The 15521-nt window shown below is 38.8% G+C and overlaps 1 protein-coding gene across 1 annotated transcript; it reads left to right on the forward strand.

Annotated features, from left to right (window-relative positions):
- The first annotated feature begins 307 nt into the window (after positions 1–307).
- Positions 308–6204, forward strand: ZBTB14 (zinc finger and BTB domain containing 14). Its single transcript, XM_058815018.1, has 3 exons — positions 308–344; positions 2494–2562; positions 2966–6204. Exons 2-3 carry the CDS (start codon positions 2560–2562, stop codon positions 4307–4309), a joined length of 1347 nt encoding a protein of 448 aa, XP_058671001.1. The 5' UTR covers positions 308–344; positions 2494–2559; the 3' UTR covers positions 4310–6204.
- Positions 6205–15521: the final 9317 nt, after the last annotated feature.

Here is a 15521-nt window from a genome sequence, read left to right on the forward strand (position 1 = left end):
CCTCCCCGCCGCCCCAGCCTCCTCCTCCTCCTCCTCCGCGCTCCCCGGGCACAGGCGCGCCCTCCTCTCGCACCGCGCATGCACGCACCCCCCGCGCCCCCCCCTCCCCGAGCGCGCGCGCGCGCGCACTGGAGTGCTCGTGCAGGAGGCGGCGGTGACGGCCGGAGAGACGCGCGCAGGGCCCCCCCCCCCCCCCAAGACCCCCTCCCCAAATTCCCCCCCCATTCCCTCCCTCCCTCCTTCCCGTCCCTTCCCCCGTCCCCCTCCCGCGCGGCGGCAGTGGCAGCGGCGGCCCCCCCGCGCCCCCCGGGAAGCGCGGCTCCGCGCGCGCGGGCGGGCGGCAGGTAAGCGCGAGCCCTCTCCCCCCTCCTCCCCCGCGCCTCCCGCGCCGCGGCCCGGCCGCCGTTGCGCTGCGCGCGCGCGCGCTCTCCCTCGCACGCCCCCTCCCTCCTCCTCCTCCCCCCCCCTCCTCCTCCTCCCCCCCCCTCCCTCTGCCGTCCCTCCCCCGCTCGCCGCCGCCGTTACAGCCCCGGCAGCGCGCGCTGGGTGAGATGGCGCTGCCGCGGGCGCGCCCGCCGCCAGCAGCCCCGGCGCCGCCGCGCGCCTGCCTCCCGCGGGCGAGGGGAGGGCCAGCGGGAGGGGGAGGAGGAGGAGGAAGAGGACGCGTCCAGCGGCGGATGCGCACGCTGGGGCGCGCGGGTCCCGCGCGGCGGCGGTGGCCGCCGCAACAAAGGGGGCGCGCGGCCGCGTCCAGGCGGCGGGAGCCGCGCGAGAACCGTTGGAGCGGGGGAGGGAGAGAGGGAGGGAGGCACGGACGGACGGACGGAAGGAAGGAAGGAGGGAGCGGGGCGCCGTCCCCGCGCAGCCCCGTGAGGCGGCGCGGCGGGAGCGCCGGGCTCGCTCCGGAGAGCCGCCGCCTGGCGCTCGCGGGCGCCCCCGACGCCGGGCCGGGAGCGCGGGCGGCGCGGCAGGGGCCGGGCCGGTCCCCGCCGGGAACCCGCCTGCGCCGCGCCCGCGGGTGCGTGGAGCGGGCGTGCGCCTCCGCGGTCACGGGCACGGCGGCCGCGAGAGCCGGCGCGGGGAGGCACCGAGCGCGTCCCGAGCAGCCGCAGCCCCGCAGACACCTCCCTGCGGCCCTTGCGGAGGTAGCGGCCGTGTGAAAAGCGTGTGGAGGAATAAATGTGAATTGCCCAGTGGAATAAGTTACCAGAGCTAGAAACGCTCTGGGCGAGTGCCTGACCCGCTCAATTCGCAAAGGACTAACTTTGTTCTTTGCCAGTTGCACACCCCTGTATACTCCGCAGCCCTGTTTTCAGCCAATTACTTCTATAATTCATTCTCAGTGTCGACAGAATTGCATCAAAACCACATACTGCTTAACAGGACGGTGCAATTGTTGCTAGATTATTGCCAGTGACATTTTGATGCTTGCTTAAGAAGAAAGCTTTTCCCATCTTGCAAAGAACTCGAAAAAGATCCCATTTAAATAGTTGTTTGCCCTACCATCTTCAATGCTGGACTGATACATTTTCCTGGGCCAGCAGAACCAGACGGCCCATAAATATATACAATATCGCTTTCTGGTTTCATTTCCTTTTGTATATTTCAAATATTTACAGACTTATTATCTAGCTATCTTAAAATTTGATTATTTGGGACTAAGAAAAGAATTTTGCCCGTCATTTTTTCCCTTTTTTTTATTTTAATTTTTCTGTGTAGCTGGGGACACTTTAGCGGAGGTGCCAGACCTGCAGGGCCAGGTGTTCTCATATCGTGTGAAACACACAGCACCAAGAGTTGCAATCTGTCATCATACCTATCATCTGCTTCTGTTTCATATATGGTTACAGATAAATTAGAATTTAGGGAAGAAGTTCCCAGGAGATCTGTGCCAGGTGGCACTGGATTTGTTCCAAAGTATTAAATTCTCCTCTCCATTGCATTTCCTACTTTGGCGCAACTAGATGTCATTTGGGATTAAATAATTTGAAATTATATGTCTTGCATTATCCTTTTGTTTTCTGGTATCTCCATAGTTTGGAAATCTGATACACTCATCCCTTTTCCTGGTCCTGGATGTGCATCCATCCCTGTCCCTGGTTTTCTGTCCTTTGGGGTGTTTGGTCTGCTTGCCAGACCCTCTGCTAGGCTGGCTCAGCTCTCTGGTTCAGCAGAAGACTGATCACCTTCTTGATGGGTTGGTTACTGCATTAATTGTGGTGATTCCCAGCAAGGTTTTCCAGACCTTTAGATTTAGTGCGAAGTTAAGTAGCAGGAAAGTGGAACCAGGGAAGTGCAATAGCCATAGGAAAATAAACACATGGAGCTGTCCTCTACATTTGTCTGTAGTGTCATTGAGAAAATAACTGGGTATTTTAACAATGTATTTTATCTAATTTTAAATAATTGAAAATGCTGTCTTTTAACACTCAAAATAATTTTTGGAATCAATATTATCACATATTGAAATGTTATTATCTTCTCATCTTTCAGGCTGAAGGTGGCCCATTCTGAGATTAATTTAATAATCATTTGCTTAGAAAACTTCCCGTGTTGTTCATGGTAAGGCTTATATTTGATATTTCAAATTTAGTTTATCATGCTGATTTATTTAGAGTATTTCCTACACATTTTTAGTGTTAACATTTACTTTAGCTATAATAATGGCTTATGAGTTAGATAATACATTTAATGAGAATTGGAGTTTTAAAGAGTAAGTTTTCAATTTTGTAATGAAGATTTGAACAGTTGTAAATTGTGTAACATAAGAAAGAACTTTATAAATTCACAATTTTAAAATCAGTTACAGAGTAATACTTTTACAGTCTAACAGGCTTTTTGTGGTCATTTTATGCAAAAAAAAAAAAGTTGGGTTTTTTTAAATGATGGAAATTACTTAATCTCTTGGGGTTTTGTGACTTAGACTGCTTTATAAAAGTTACAAAATTTTCCTGTTAATTTACAGGAGTTTTTCATCAGTATGTCTGAAACCATTAAATATAATGACGACGATCACAAAACTGTGTTCCTGAAAACATTGAATGAACAACGTTTGGAAGGAGAGTTTTGTGACATCGCTATTGTGGTTGAAGATGTTAAGTTCAGAGCCCATAGGTGCGTGCTTGCTGCCTGCAGTACCTACTTCAAAAAGCTTTTCAAAAAACTTGAAGTTGATAGTTCATCAGTAATAGAAATAGATTTTCTTCGTTCTGATATTTTTGAGGAAGTTCTCAATTACATGTATACTGCAAAGATTTCTGTTAAAAAAGAGGATGTAAACTTGATGATGTCTTCAGGCCAGATCCTTGGTATTCGGTTTCTTGATAAACTCTGCTCTCAAAAACGTGATGTATCTAGTCCTGAAGAAAACACACAGTCCAAGAGCAAGTACTGTCTAAAAATGAACCGTTCTATTGGGGAACCCAATGATACCCAAGATGATGAGGTGGAAGAGATTGGAGATCATGATGACAGTCCATCAGATGTGACAGTAGAAGGCACTCCCCCAAGTCAGGAAGATGGTAAATCACCAACCACTACTCTGAGAGTGCAAGAGGCAATTCTGAAAGAGTTGGGAAGTGAAGAGGTTAGAAAAGTAAACTGCTATGGCCAAGAAGTAGAACCTATGGAAACAACGGAATCTAAAGACTTAGGGTCTCAGACCCCTCAGGCACTCACATTTAATGATGGCATAAGTGAAGTGAAAGATGAGCAGACACCAGGATGGACCACAGCAGCCGGGGATATGAAGTTTGAGTACTTGCTTTACGGTCACAGGGAACATATTGTATGTCAGGCTTGTGGCAAGACCTTTTCCGATGAAGCACGTTTGAGAAAACATGAAAAACTACACACTGCAGACAGACCATTTGTTTGTGAAATGTGTACAAAGGGCTTCACCACGCAGGCTCATTTGAAAGAACACTTGAAAATACACACAGGTTACAAGCCTTACAGTTGTGAAGTGTGTGGGAAGTCTTTTATTCGTGCACCAGATCTAAAAAAGCATGAAAGAGTTCACAGTAATGAGAGGCCATTTGCATGCCATATGTGTGATAAAGCTTTCAAGCACAAGTCCCACCTCAAAGACCACGAAAGAAGGCACCGAGGAGAGAAACCTTTTGTCTGCAGTTCCTGCACTAAAGCATTTGCTAAGGCATCTGACCTAAAAAGGCACGAGAACAATATGCACAGTGAAAGAAAGCAAGTTACAGCAGCCAATTCCATCCAGAGTGAAACAGAACAGTTGCAGGCGGCAGCCATGGCTGCTGAAGCAGAGCAACAATTAGAAACTATAGCCTGTAGTTAAAAACTAAAGTAGGAACTTTATCAGAAATAATATAAGAAATTAAATGGAGCAAAATCTGCTGTTGATATACATTTAGACTGAGAATCTTTTCAAGAAAGCATATTTTTAGAGGATTTGAATGTTTAATAGGAATACATAGCATCGCTTGGTTAGGTATCTTAAAACATTTCCGAGATGGGTGTTCTCAGAATGTGAAACAGTTTTGTTGTCACTAGCAGTATAATGCACTAATAACTGCTTTAATTTGAGAATGTGATCAAGTTCTCTGTAGCAGGGATCATCACTGGCCGATACTTTCCTTTATCCAGTATGGAATACTGAATACGATGTAAACATTGCAATCAGTGAGAATCAGTGACTTATGCTTGAAAACGCTGAGATCTCAAAAATCACAAACATGGAAAGAAATTATTTGGTTTTCATAATTCTTAGGCGTTGTACCTACAATTTTTATGAGAAGCATACACTGAATCCCTAAGCTTTTTAATTCTGCCTTTTTTCACCTAATGTAGGATGGTACAACAGAGTGTAAAGGAGGATGGTAATCAAAATGAAATTGCTTCTTATTCCATTCCCTCAGATATCCTCCTATTTTTATAAAGGTGGCAAGTTTTAATGAATTACTTGCATTCTTGAAAAAAATGCATTATTCACAGGGATTCTGGCTGGCAAAGCAGAAGTGTCATGGCATTCACCAGTCCCTTCTGTGGGCAAAAATGTCTGCCTCATTTGTTTTTATGTTCACTTTTATACAGGGCCCCAGAGGTGGGACTGGGCCACAAAGGAAAAAGGGTGGAGCATGGAGGAGACATGCTCCTTACTCAAACCCAGTAAAAATCAGTAAAAGCTAATACAGCCTGAGATGGTTTTTTTATTATGCAACTTCAGGTCACCTAACCTAGCACAGTGAAGGCAGAAGAGTATCTGCAGGAGCAGGTGACCAGGTGTCACTGCCAGACTCCTGAAGCTGCAGCCAAGGGTGTCACATATCTGCCCGCAGGCTCAGCTGGGGTTTGTGTCGTGGCTGATCATACAGCTCATAGGTCCTGTTCAAGTTTAAAAGCTTCTACCTTTTGACACGCCACCCCTCATCAAGAGGGGGACTTCAGTGAGTGAGTTCTGTCAGAATTGATCCTGGGTGAGTGTTCACTATTAGTCAGTTGCTTAGTCTATTTTTTTTTTAACCAGCTGGGGTACATGCTGATAACAATAATTAACTCACAGAGTCAAGGAAATAAATGGTCTTTGGATTGCAGTCTGCTACTTGTGGTCATCAAGAGAAGACACAGTAACAGCAGCAATGCAATCCAAAGGTATATCAACCCTTTATTTTAAATTTGTAAATAATACAGCTATTGTGAAAACTTCATTTGAAGTTGGAATGGGCAAAAAACACACTCGGGCACATGGTTGGTAACATTGGTCACTTGCGGTAACTATAGCATATCAAAGTGTTAGACCAGTTTCTGATAAGTTACTGTGTGGTAGATCACATCTTGCTTTTCTAAATAGAAATTTAAAATAGTGTTTTTGGAACTGTTATATGGAACTTCAGTTACTGAGGGGTTTTTATTTGGTCTAGGTTTTTTTTTTTTTTACAGCTTTGTTTTATTCATGTATTCATCAGGTTAAGCAGTTATCTTTAAATGCCAGTAATTGTTCAAACGCTGGTCTGTAAATAAAACATGACCTTAATATTTTAGAAAATGTAAACTTTGGACCTTTACCAATATATTTTTTTAAAATGTTTCTTCATTTTACATTCAGTAATATTAGTTTGTAAACAAACTATACATTTTGTACCTGTGCAACATCAGAGGATGTGTATTCATTGCATTTTATTGGTTCTCTTGAGGAACATGATAAATGACCATTGTTAAAATGTTTTACTGTATATGATCATAGATATAAAGATAGTAGGTCCAAAATAGGATCTACTTTTTTTTTCTAAATATATTCGTCTTGCTATGTTTTCTTATCTGAAATTGTGTGCACTTCTTCCTAGGTAAGTCGGGGTTAAAAAGACTGTACAAAACATATCTGTTATGATAAGAGTTCAAAAGTGTAAAATGTGAAGAAAGTAAATTTTCTCAAGGTCTGCTATGAAGAATGCAAGAAACCATGAGCATAAATTACAGCAGTAAACAATTACATTTGAAAAAAAAAAAAGAAAATATTTTAAATATGAATCACTAAAAGAGAACGCCTGGGGAGGTACTGCAATCTCCACTAGTGGTAACATTCACAAATGGGTTAGAGAAACATCTATTAGGAGTGGTTTAAATATGATTAGTTTTGCTTTGAAGCTGAGGGATAAACTCCATAACCTCTCAAGAAGATCCTCATTGGGATTTTTTTTTTGGAAAGTAAGAAATAAAAATGGAGGTCACTGGGACAGCTGACACTGGAGTGGAAAGACTGAACTCAAGCATTATAGTTAAAGAAAACTGCTGCTGACTTTTGAGCACAAGTGGTCAGGCTGCAAATTTGAGATTGTTATAGAAAAGCAGGCTTGCATGAGAAGACTCACAGTGGAAAGTGTGAGAGCGTTGTGTGTTACATCAGAGTAGATTCTGCTTTTGTTACAGCTTATAGCTGTAAAAGTTACAGGTGTGGAGGGATGGAGATATCCTTAGCTGTTTTTATATTCTTGTTAGTGTGTTCTAAACTAATCTGTATATTCTGAAGGAATGTTAGCCTATATATTATGGGGGTGTGTCTGTGAAGTTCAGGTAAATTTGTCTGCATCTTACAATGCTACTGCTCCCATCTCTCTCCTGTCCGTGCCAGAGGACACCATGCACAAAAGCAGGTGTGCATCAGCTCCAAGCCAATGAGGTTTTCCAGCACAATGAGCTGTAAGGTATGAGCTGTGTCCATTGAGGAATGGGCACGTTTTTATTTTTGCTTAGACAAGGACAGCAACTTCTTTTACAGTTTGAGACAGTGGATGAGATTCTCTCCAATTAATGGAAATTTTACTGTTGGTTCTATTGGGGCCAGACTAGACTAACATTCCTTAGAAGGTTTTTTGTCTGGATTTTTTTTAAGGGAAAAAGGAACAAAATGAACACATTTTGAACCGCAATATCTGCCTAATTTCTCATCCTAATCATATTAGCCATGGGCATGCTGCTGATTATTTGGCACAACTCAGTTTGGAAACTAGAAGTCTCCACTCCTTAGCCCTTCTTTTACATACTACTCTTATCAATATTTTTAAAAATATTGGAAAATTAGGCAAATCACAGTTGAGTGAGTACTTGTGGGATTTTTTTTCTGCTTTAATCTTTCAGAAAGATTTAGACCTGGTGATTAGAATTTTAAAGCTTGTTTTGTGAAAAGAAATTCCTCATGCTCACTTCAGTAGCAAAAGTTTGAGGTCAGCTTCTATTTGTTCTAGTAAGCTACAGAGTGCTAAATACTTCTCAAAATCTTGCAATTTAGGTAGCCAAACTGGAGTTCTTTTGAAGATCAGGCTTTAGTTTTCTAATATAGAGATTTCTTTCATGATTCCATTAAATAGGGATACTTTAAATGAATAGAATTGTGTGAAATACAGAATAAAATACCAGATTATGTCAGAAAGTCTACTCTAAAGTTAGAGTATACTTCTAGTGGCAGATTATCTTTTGTTAAGTATTCTATTAATACATACAGCTATGGTGTTGTAGAGAAGACAAAGCATTTATGAAAGAGACTGCATCATCTACTGTGTGCAACAGATGACTTTTCTGAATGTAAGCATTTACAGATAGGTACAGGACAGGATAATTCTGCCCGAACAATGAAGACAGATCTAAGGAATTTTCATCTTTTTCTGTTAGTCTTTAGATCACAGTAGTGTGCCCAGTCAGCCAGAAATGTGAACATTTCATTAAAAATTCCATTACAGCAGTTGGTCTGTCATTTGTCTTCATGTAGATCTAAAACAATTATAGTAACATTCTTATTCATTTCAGAACAGATGGAAGATTTCCATGAATAGATTTGTTAAATATGTGTCATAAGAATTGAGACACCTATTCTCAGGAAGCATTTTTAAATGTAATGCAAGAAATCTGAAATAACTGAATAGCTAAAAATAGTGATTTATACAGTACTGACTATATGTTTTCCAGTGTTTTTCTCTCCACTGTCCTTCTATATTATTTTTATTTGCATGCCCTGATCATTTAGATATTCATAGAACTCTGAAAATTGGTGAACTTCAGTGGTTCCAATATGAACAGCAATGTAACTCTTTAAAATATAAATAATATTTTTGAATCTGGTTAATACATAGTTTTTAATTTACTGGTATTTTTACTATTTAGTAGCTAAGCATCTACTTTTTATGGGTAAACCTGTGGACTGTATAAATAAAGATGTACTACATCTGATCTATTTGGTATAGGGGTGTCAAAAACGATGGCCAAAGCAGAACTTCTGGATACCTGTATCTCAGACTCTTTCTATGATTTTTTTTAAGTTTATAGTTTGAGAGCATGAGTTTGTAAAACGAGTGATACTAACAAGAAATGAGAATTCTTACTGAATCAAAATTCCAAATGTATTTTCTTTTTGATAATACTGAGCCACTTTAAAGAAGTATAAAGGACAGTACTACATGCTACATATTAGGCAATAGATCTAAAGTTGTATTTTCATTCAGAAGTAAAATAAATTCATAGATATGATGCATTCAATATAGATAATCTTCATGAAATCATTAAAGCATGAGAGTACTTTTTCTCTTTTCCCACCAAAGGATGAAAGTTTTTATGTTTAGAAAAATGGGTTTTCTGATGTAAACCCATTCTGTTAAAAACAATAACCAAAACCACTCAAACCCTGCAGTGCTGTCACTTGCAGTTTACTGACCTCCTCCCAGTGGTCTGTCTATACATTTAAGTAATCTGTATATGCAAGCAACATACAGTATTTTTGTCTTTTAAAATATTCTAAAGACCAAGCTTCCCTGCATCTAAGTTTTCATTCTTCACTAATAGAAATCCTTTTTTTTTCCAGAGCGGAGGGTACCACAAGCAGTGCTTACAGAACAAAACCCTGTTGTGGCATTTCAAAGTGCTCAGACAGGAGAATGGAGTATAGTGGAGCTCCACTAGCGCCACTGGTGGAGCTTCCACCAGGGTCAGTGGAAAAACAGCCTCAGTTTGGAGCAGCTTAAGCTATTGTGGAGCTGCCTCCTGAGACAGCAGCTTTGTATTTTGACTGTCATAGTGAACTGCAAACTGTTGCTGAATGGGGTAATCTCATTTTCTCTTTTTCTTTCTTCCTGTTACCTTTTGCACATTTCCTTCTTGTTTGTCTCAGATTTAGCAGCTTTTGTGGCTTTAGAGTAAGTCAGTGGAGTGATTTTACATAAGAAAGCAAATCAGTGCTTATGTGAGTTAATTTTAAATTGAACCAATTCATTAGGTTTGATTCAAAGTAAGTGGCAGGAGCACATTGCTGGAGTTAGAAGGAATGGAGCAGGGCTTTCCCAATTTTGGCACCACATGAAATACAAAGCGGTGAAGCACAGCACATGTTACACCGTGTTTGTGAGGAGCTGCCAGGCAACAGAAGGGATCAGGCACCATTTCCTTGCAGCATCCATTGCTGGTAGACTGGTGGGATTTTGAAGAGGGTGATCTGTATGTGTCACTTCTGCTTTTTCTGGAGGGTAGAATTTGGGGATTGAAGTTGTGGGGACTATTTTTCTCCTTTGTTGTTTAAATTAATCTACTCCTGTTTGCCTCTTCTTCAACAGTTCTGCACAGTCTTGAATGGCGGCAAATTGCTCAGCTTAAGGAGAAAGGGTTCTTAATAAAAGACAAAGGTATTTAGTTCACTGAAGGACAAAACTAGAATCCCAAAAGTATGAAAAAAAAAAGCATTTTCAACATAATTTAATCTTTGAATCTTTGCAAGTATTAGAAGTAGACAACATTCACTTCATAGTAATTTACATCTATTGTAGATCTGGTTTAGATACCATGCTGGGAAAATAAAATAATCACTTTTCTAGTTAATGCAGATAATATATATCCAAAGTATAGGAATAGATTCTGTATTTCACTAGGTAATGTCAGCTAGACTGCTTTTATCATAATTTAATTTTCTGCTTTTTCAGTTTAGGGTTCTGTGGAAAACCTAAAGTTTGAGTGATTTTGGCTTATTTCTACCTATAAATATGAAACAGTTTAAAGGCCTGGATATAAAAATCATAGGTTTTCTTACATTTCCACTTGGTACTTGACAATAATGAATTTTAAATGTAATTCTTCAACTGTGTAGCTGAGGCTCCAGGAGGCATTCTTTGTTAAGAGTGGCCTTCTTTCTGTGTAAAGTTCTTCCCTGGAAATGAGTTCTGTTCCCTGATTTTTCTCATGGTTCTCTATGCTAATTTAACAAGAATTTTTTTCCCATTTGAAGTAATAGCATTTAAATATTTCCTTTTTACAAAGTGCCTTATTATAGCTATTACTGATTTTGATGTTTTACTGATTCATCCACATTCTCCAGTAACTCTTATAATAAGCATGGTCCCTATATGCTTCCTCTTAAAATATAAAATAGAACTTATACCAGGATTTGGAGACCTAAACTTTGTAATGCTAGTGTGAAGTTAAAGTCTTTAACTTTACAGGACTGTACAGGAAATCTTATACTCCTGAAAAGCAGTAAGATCTCTTTGACTGCTTGTATTGGAAAGAGTTGATTTTTCAAAACATTTGCATATGTGTATTCTCTTTGTGTTTCTGAATTTTTTTAATCTGAGATCAAATAAGGAAAAATAATTCAACAGTCCATTTGGAAAGTAGGAAGGACCAGCTCTACCCTTTTGTATTTCAGAGGAGTTAAAGGTCTGAACATAACTGGGCTTGGTTACTAGACTAACACTTATCTACAACTCTATATAGTAACAATAAAAACTTACAGTTTTAAAGAGTCTGACAGATTTGCTTATGCTGAATTGCTTTGCAATTCAGTCTGCACAAAAAAACCAGTCCTGAAATACATGAGAAATGCTTACTTTAAAATGTCATTGCTGCCATCATAATCAGACTTTGTTAGACACAAATGTTTTAATTGACGTGAACAATTACCCATTTTAAGAGTCTTAGTCAATGTTTTCAATCTGAAGTGTAGGTTTTATTTTCCACTTCAATAATTAACTTCTATCCAGTTGTGTGACTTTCTTGCAGATCTTCCATTATTTCAAGGACATAATAAATTGAGTCAGATAGGAGCTCTGATTTGATGGATTTGATAAATTCTCCCAGCGTAGGATTGTCCTGTTATAGATGCTTTCCAGATGGACATGGATTATGCTCCGAGAATCTTCCTGTCATGATTTAAAATTTTAGAACTCTACTGTTTTATATTCTTTCTTTTGTATCAAAGTTGATGTTTTCAAACTTAATTTAAAATTCACATATTTGTCTTATTTCTTCACATTGCTTAATTTTTAGCCAAGCATGATAAAATCCCCATTCTTTTGCCTTTATAGGACCAGTTAGGAAGCTGCATTGTGTACTTACCATTTGTATTTCATATTACTGTGATTCAGTATAATTTCCCTATTCTCATTTCTTGAACAATCTAAGCTATTTAGTAGCCCATTCAAATTATGGCTTTGGTATTTACATTTTACTGACCGTTTTTTTTTTCTTTGAGCATTAAATTAAGCATGTGGTTTAATATTTAGGTTTACTTTTATCAAAATATATAACTGATTGATTGAGAATTCTAATAGTATTGTTTTTTTCTAAGTCTGGAAATCTTCATTCATTCTAAAGCTGACTTTTCTTCTTAGCTCATTTGCTCACTGGTCTGCCATGGGTCATAAATGCTTCTCCCCATTTAAGTTCCTTGAAAACTTGAGAAAAAGGCCTAATTTTATGACTTGTGTGTCAAGTTACACACACCAATAAGCTGCGGCATGATCAGAGTCTTAAAACAGTTTTCATAGAAAAAAGAAAGACACATACAAAAACATTCATTTTTAGTGTAGTGAATGTTTTGCTGATAGGAACAGAAAAGGTTTGAAGATGACAATTTCACTCAAAGGAGACTTCCAGCTCAACCTCTGCATTTTCCATATGGTGCAGAATGGTATGGCCTTGTCCATGGAGACATGTCACAGAAGAGTGGTTATGTGTGAGGTCCTTTTAAACCTCTGCCTATGGTTTCACAATGTCTCTGCTAGATCCAAGGTCATTAGCCAAGGACTTGACTGATCTGAATTCCTTGATGTATAAAAGAATTCCTACGTGATGGAAAGACTCTAAATTTTGGGCTGTGACTCATTCATCTGTCTTGGTGAAGGGATGACAACCAGCAAAGATGTGGCAGGTGGGAACAGCGATTACTTTGGCTTCACTGCACAGTTGTGTGTGTAGTAATATTTTAGGTGAGTCATTGAATCTTTTATTTAAACCTCCTGAGGTTTATCTAGGTCATTGTTTTTGTTGATTGGGCGGATTTTTTTTTTTTTTTTTTTTGTTGCTTTGGGTTCAGCTTCTCTAATTTTTACTCCTCTCTATAACAGAAAGATACCAATTTACTCTTTATGGGACTGTTTGAAGATAATCATTAATGGGTGCAAGGCATTCAGATGTTGTGAGGGTGGCAATATAATCAGCTAGAAATGTTACCTAGATGGATGTGGGTGTTTTGGGATATCTTTACAGGCTGTGAGAAGTCCTGGGATGGATGCATCTTTGTGATACTTTAAAGAACCCAAACAAACAAACAAACCAAAAAAACCACCACAAAACTGTACAGCTATTTCTCCTAGACTCTGTCTAAAATATTTTCATAGTTGTAAATCACAGCCCTGGACTATTATGTAGTTTATCAGATTAATTAAGAAAAATGAATTGACCAATGGATTTAAATACTATTGGCCACACTTATCTTTAATGGTATTCACTTTTCACTGTTTTGGGAAATGTTGCATGTTCTTGCTTCTGGCCTACATGGTGTCACCACTTTGGCTGCTCTGCACCGCTATTCTTCTGAAGCATTCATGGAAAGGTAACTGACTTTTCATTTCATTTTTTTCAGGAGAATAGCACTTCTGTCTATTTTTATCTTTTCTTTTCTACCTTCCCTGTTTATTCTCTACTTCTGTCTGTTAGAGGTATATTAATCAGAGAGGTATTAAATGTTAGACTTCTAAATCTAGGATCCTGACTATTGTGATCCCTGCTGTACAGATTGCAATTTGACATTTCAAATAGTCATCTAGTGTTTAGATATTTCTTGATGACAACCAGTCACAATTTCCTCTAGACAGCTTCCTTGCAGTTTCAGATGTAATATCTTGCATCTTGGCTAGTAGAGATTTTTATGTTAAGCTTAACTGTAAGATTACAGTGACTGTAATTGCTTTTTGATGACCATTATGATCTTAAACAATATAGCAAAAGACATCAAATAATTCAAGCAGTTTCCTACTTTTCCCTCCCAAAAATTTAGATTTGATTATTAATGTACGAGTGTGGGAAGAAATAAAGAAAAAAGGCCGAGAGATAATTAGTTCTCAAAGTTGGGTAAAAAAAAATTTTACAAAATATACTTTTGAATGTATTTGATGTAACACATATGAAATCTTATCTCTTTGTATTAATTTTATTATAGAATGTGTTCATTTATGTTTAGGTGATTCATTCTGCATGATTCTTTTAGAAAAGAGTTTGAAATACTACCTGTAAAATGTTAGCTGTATGTTCTTGTCAACTGTCAACAGAACATGGAATCCTTGCACGTCACCAGGTGGAAAGGGCTCCTTCCTGAATAGAGATTTACTAAGCTTCTGAACCTGTGTAACCAAATAATTGTTCTCAGCTCCATTAGTATAAAGGGCTTGCGTTGGGTCTAAATCCACAGAACTATGTATAGCATGGATGATTTAATGTGACATCAGTCAACATGATTTTTGTAACTGTCTGGATGTATTAGCTATCTGTTAAAAAAGTGTTAAAGTTCTTAATGAAGTACTTTATAAGTAAGCCAAGACATACTTTAAAAAGTATTTAAAGATACATTAAAAAAGAATTTTTATGTCTACAGGTGTTACATGGGAATCAGTAATTCCTCACTTAAAGATTAATAATTTAAATTATATACATGGCAAGGACTGTATGATTACTGATAAAATTTATGCAGATGTTTCTGCAAGTGTTTTTGTGCTTCTTATTTCATACATGTTGATGGAACATCTTTAAATTAATTGTGTTTAATTATATAGTCTCCTTTTTACCAATATGCTTAATTCTCAAGGGATTTTTTTTTTGTATAAGTGGGCATAACTAGTGTTGTTTTCCACTTATCTGAAGTTGAATGGAAAAAAATTAGTAGTGCACTCTTTGTATAAGGAGTTGTACTGCATTAACTGCACACTCTTTCTGAGGTGACAATTCACTATAGACCTCTCTCTTGTGCAGTTATTTCAGTGATTTTTTGGGTGTATTTGAACTTATGACCCAATCCAAAATCCAGAAATTAATGTTATAACAAAAATCAGTTCAAAAAGCTTTTTGATATAACTTTTTCCTCTAACAGAAAACATTAGTTGCTGTTAGCTTGTAATTTAAGCAAGAAAACTGAAAACTCGAGAATAAAATGTGACTGGTTTAAGTTATTTATCAGATTAAATACAGATAGCAGTTAAAGAAAGATGTTCATTGGCATCATCCAGTTAATGAACTGAATTCTTTCACCAAAATGATGTAGGCTCTGTTGCCCACCTAGAATTTTGCAGGTTACTTACAGACTTTGATATCACTTAATTGTATTTATTGTTTTAAAAATCTGTTAGCAGGCTGCTCCACCATCTCAAAACAATCCCTTAGAAACATCCATATCATTTGAGAATGTATGTAACAGAAATATGTCCAATAGAAATTTTCTTTGAGAAGTGCTTTAATACCTTTTTTAAATGATAGATAACTCTCCATCAAGCATTAAGGACTACGTAACACATATATCATAAAAATACCAGTATAAGTTTTCTTGCAATCTTTTCAGATTATGGATCAGTCATGATTTTCTAAAGATTATGGGGTATCCTTTACCTTTCTCTTAAGAATGCTGAATATTGAGGACTGCATTCATTTCTGTATTTTGTGTGGGATACTTTTACTAGAAATTCTTCTAATTGAGTTCTGAGGTAATTGGTTCCCATACTTAAGGTGAATGGGAATAATGATAGGTGGGA

Source organism: Ammospiza caudacuta, chromosome 1 (assembly GCF_027887145.1).
Source record: "Ammospiza caudacuta isolate bAmmCau1 chromosome 1, bAmmCau1.pri, whole genome shotgun sequence".
Taxonomy (NCBI): domain Eukaryota; kingdom Metazoa; phylum Chordata; class Aves; order Passeriformes; family Passerellidae; genus Ammospiza; species Ammospiza caudacuta.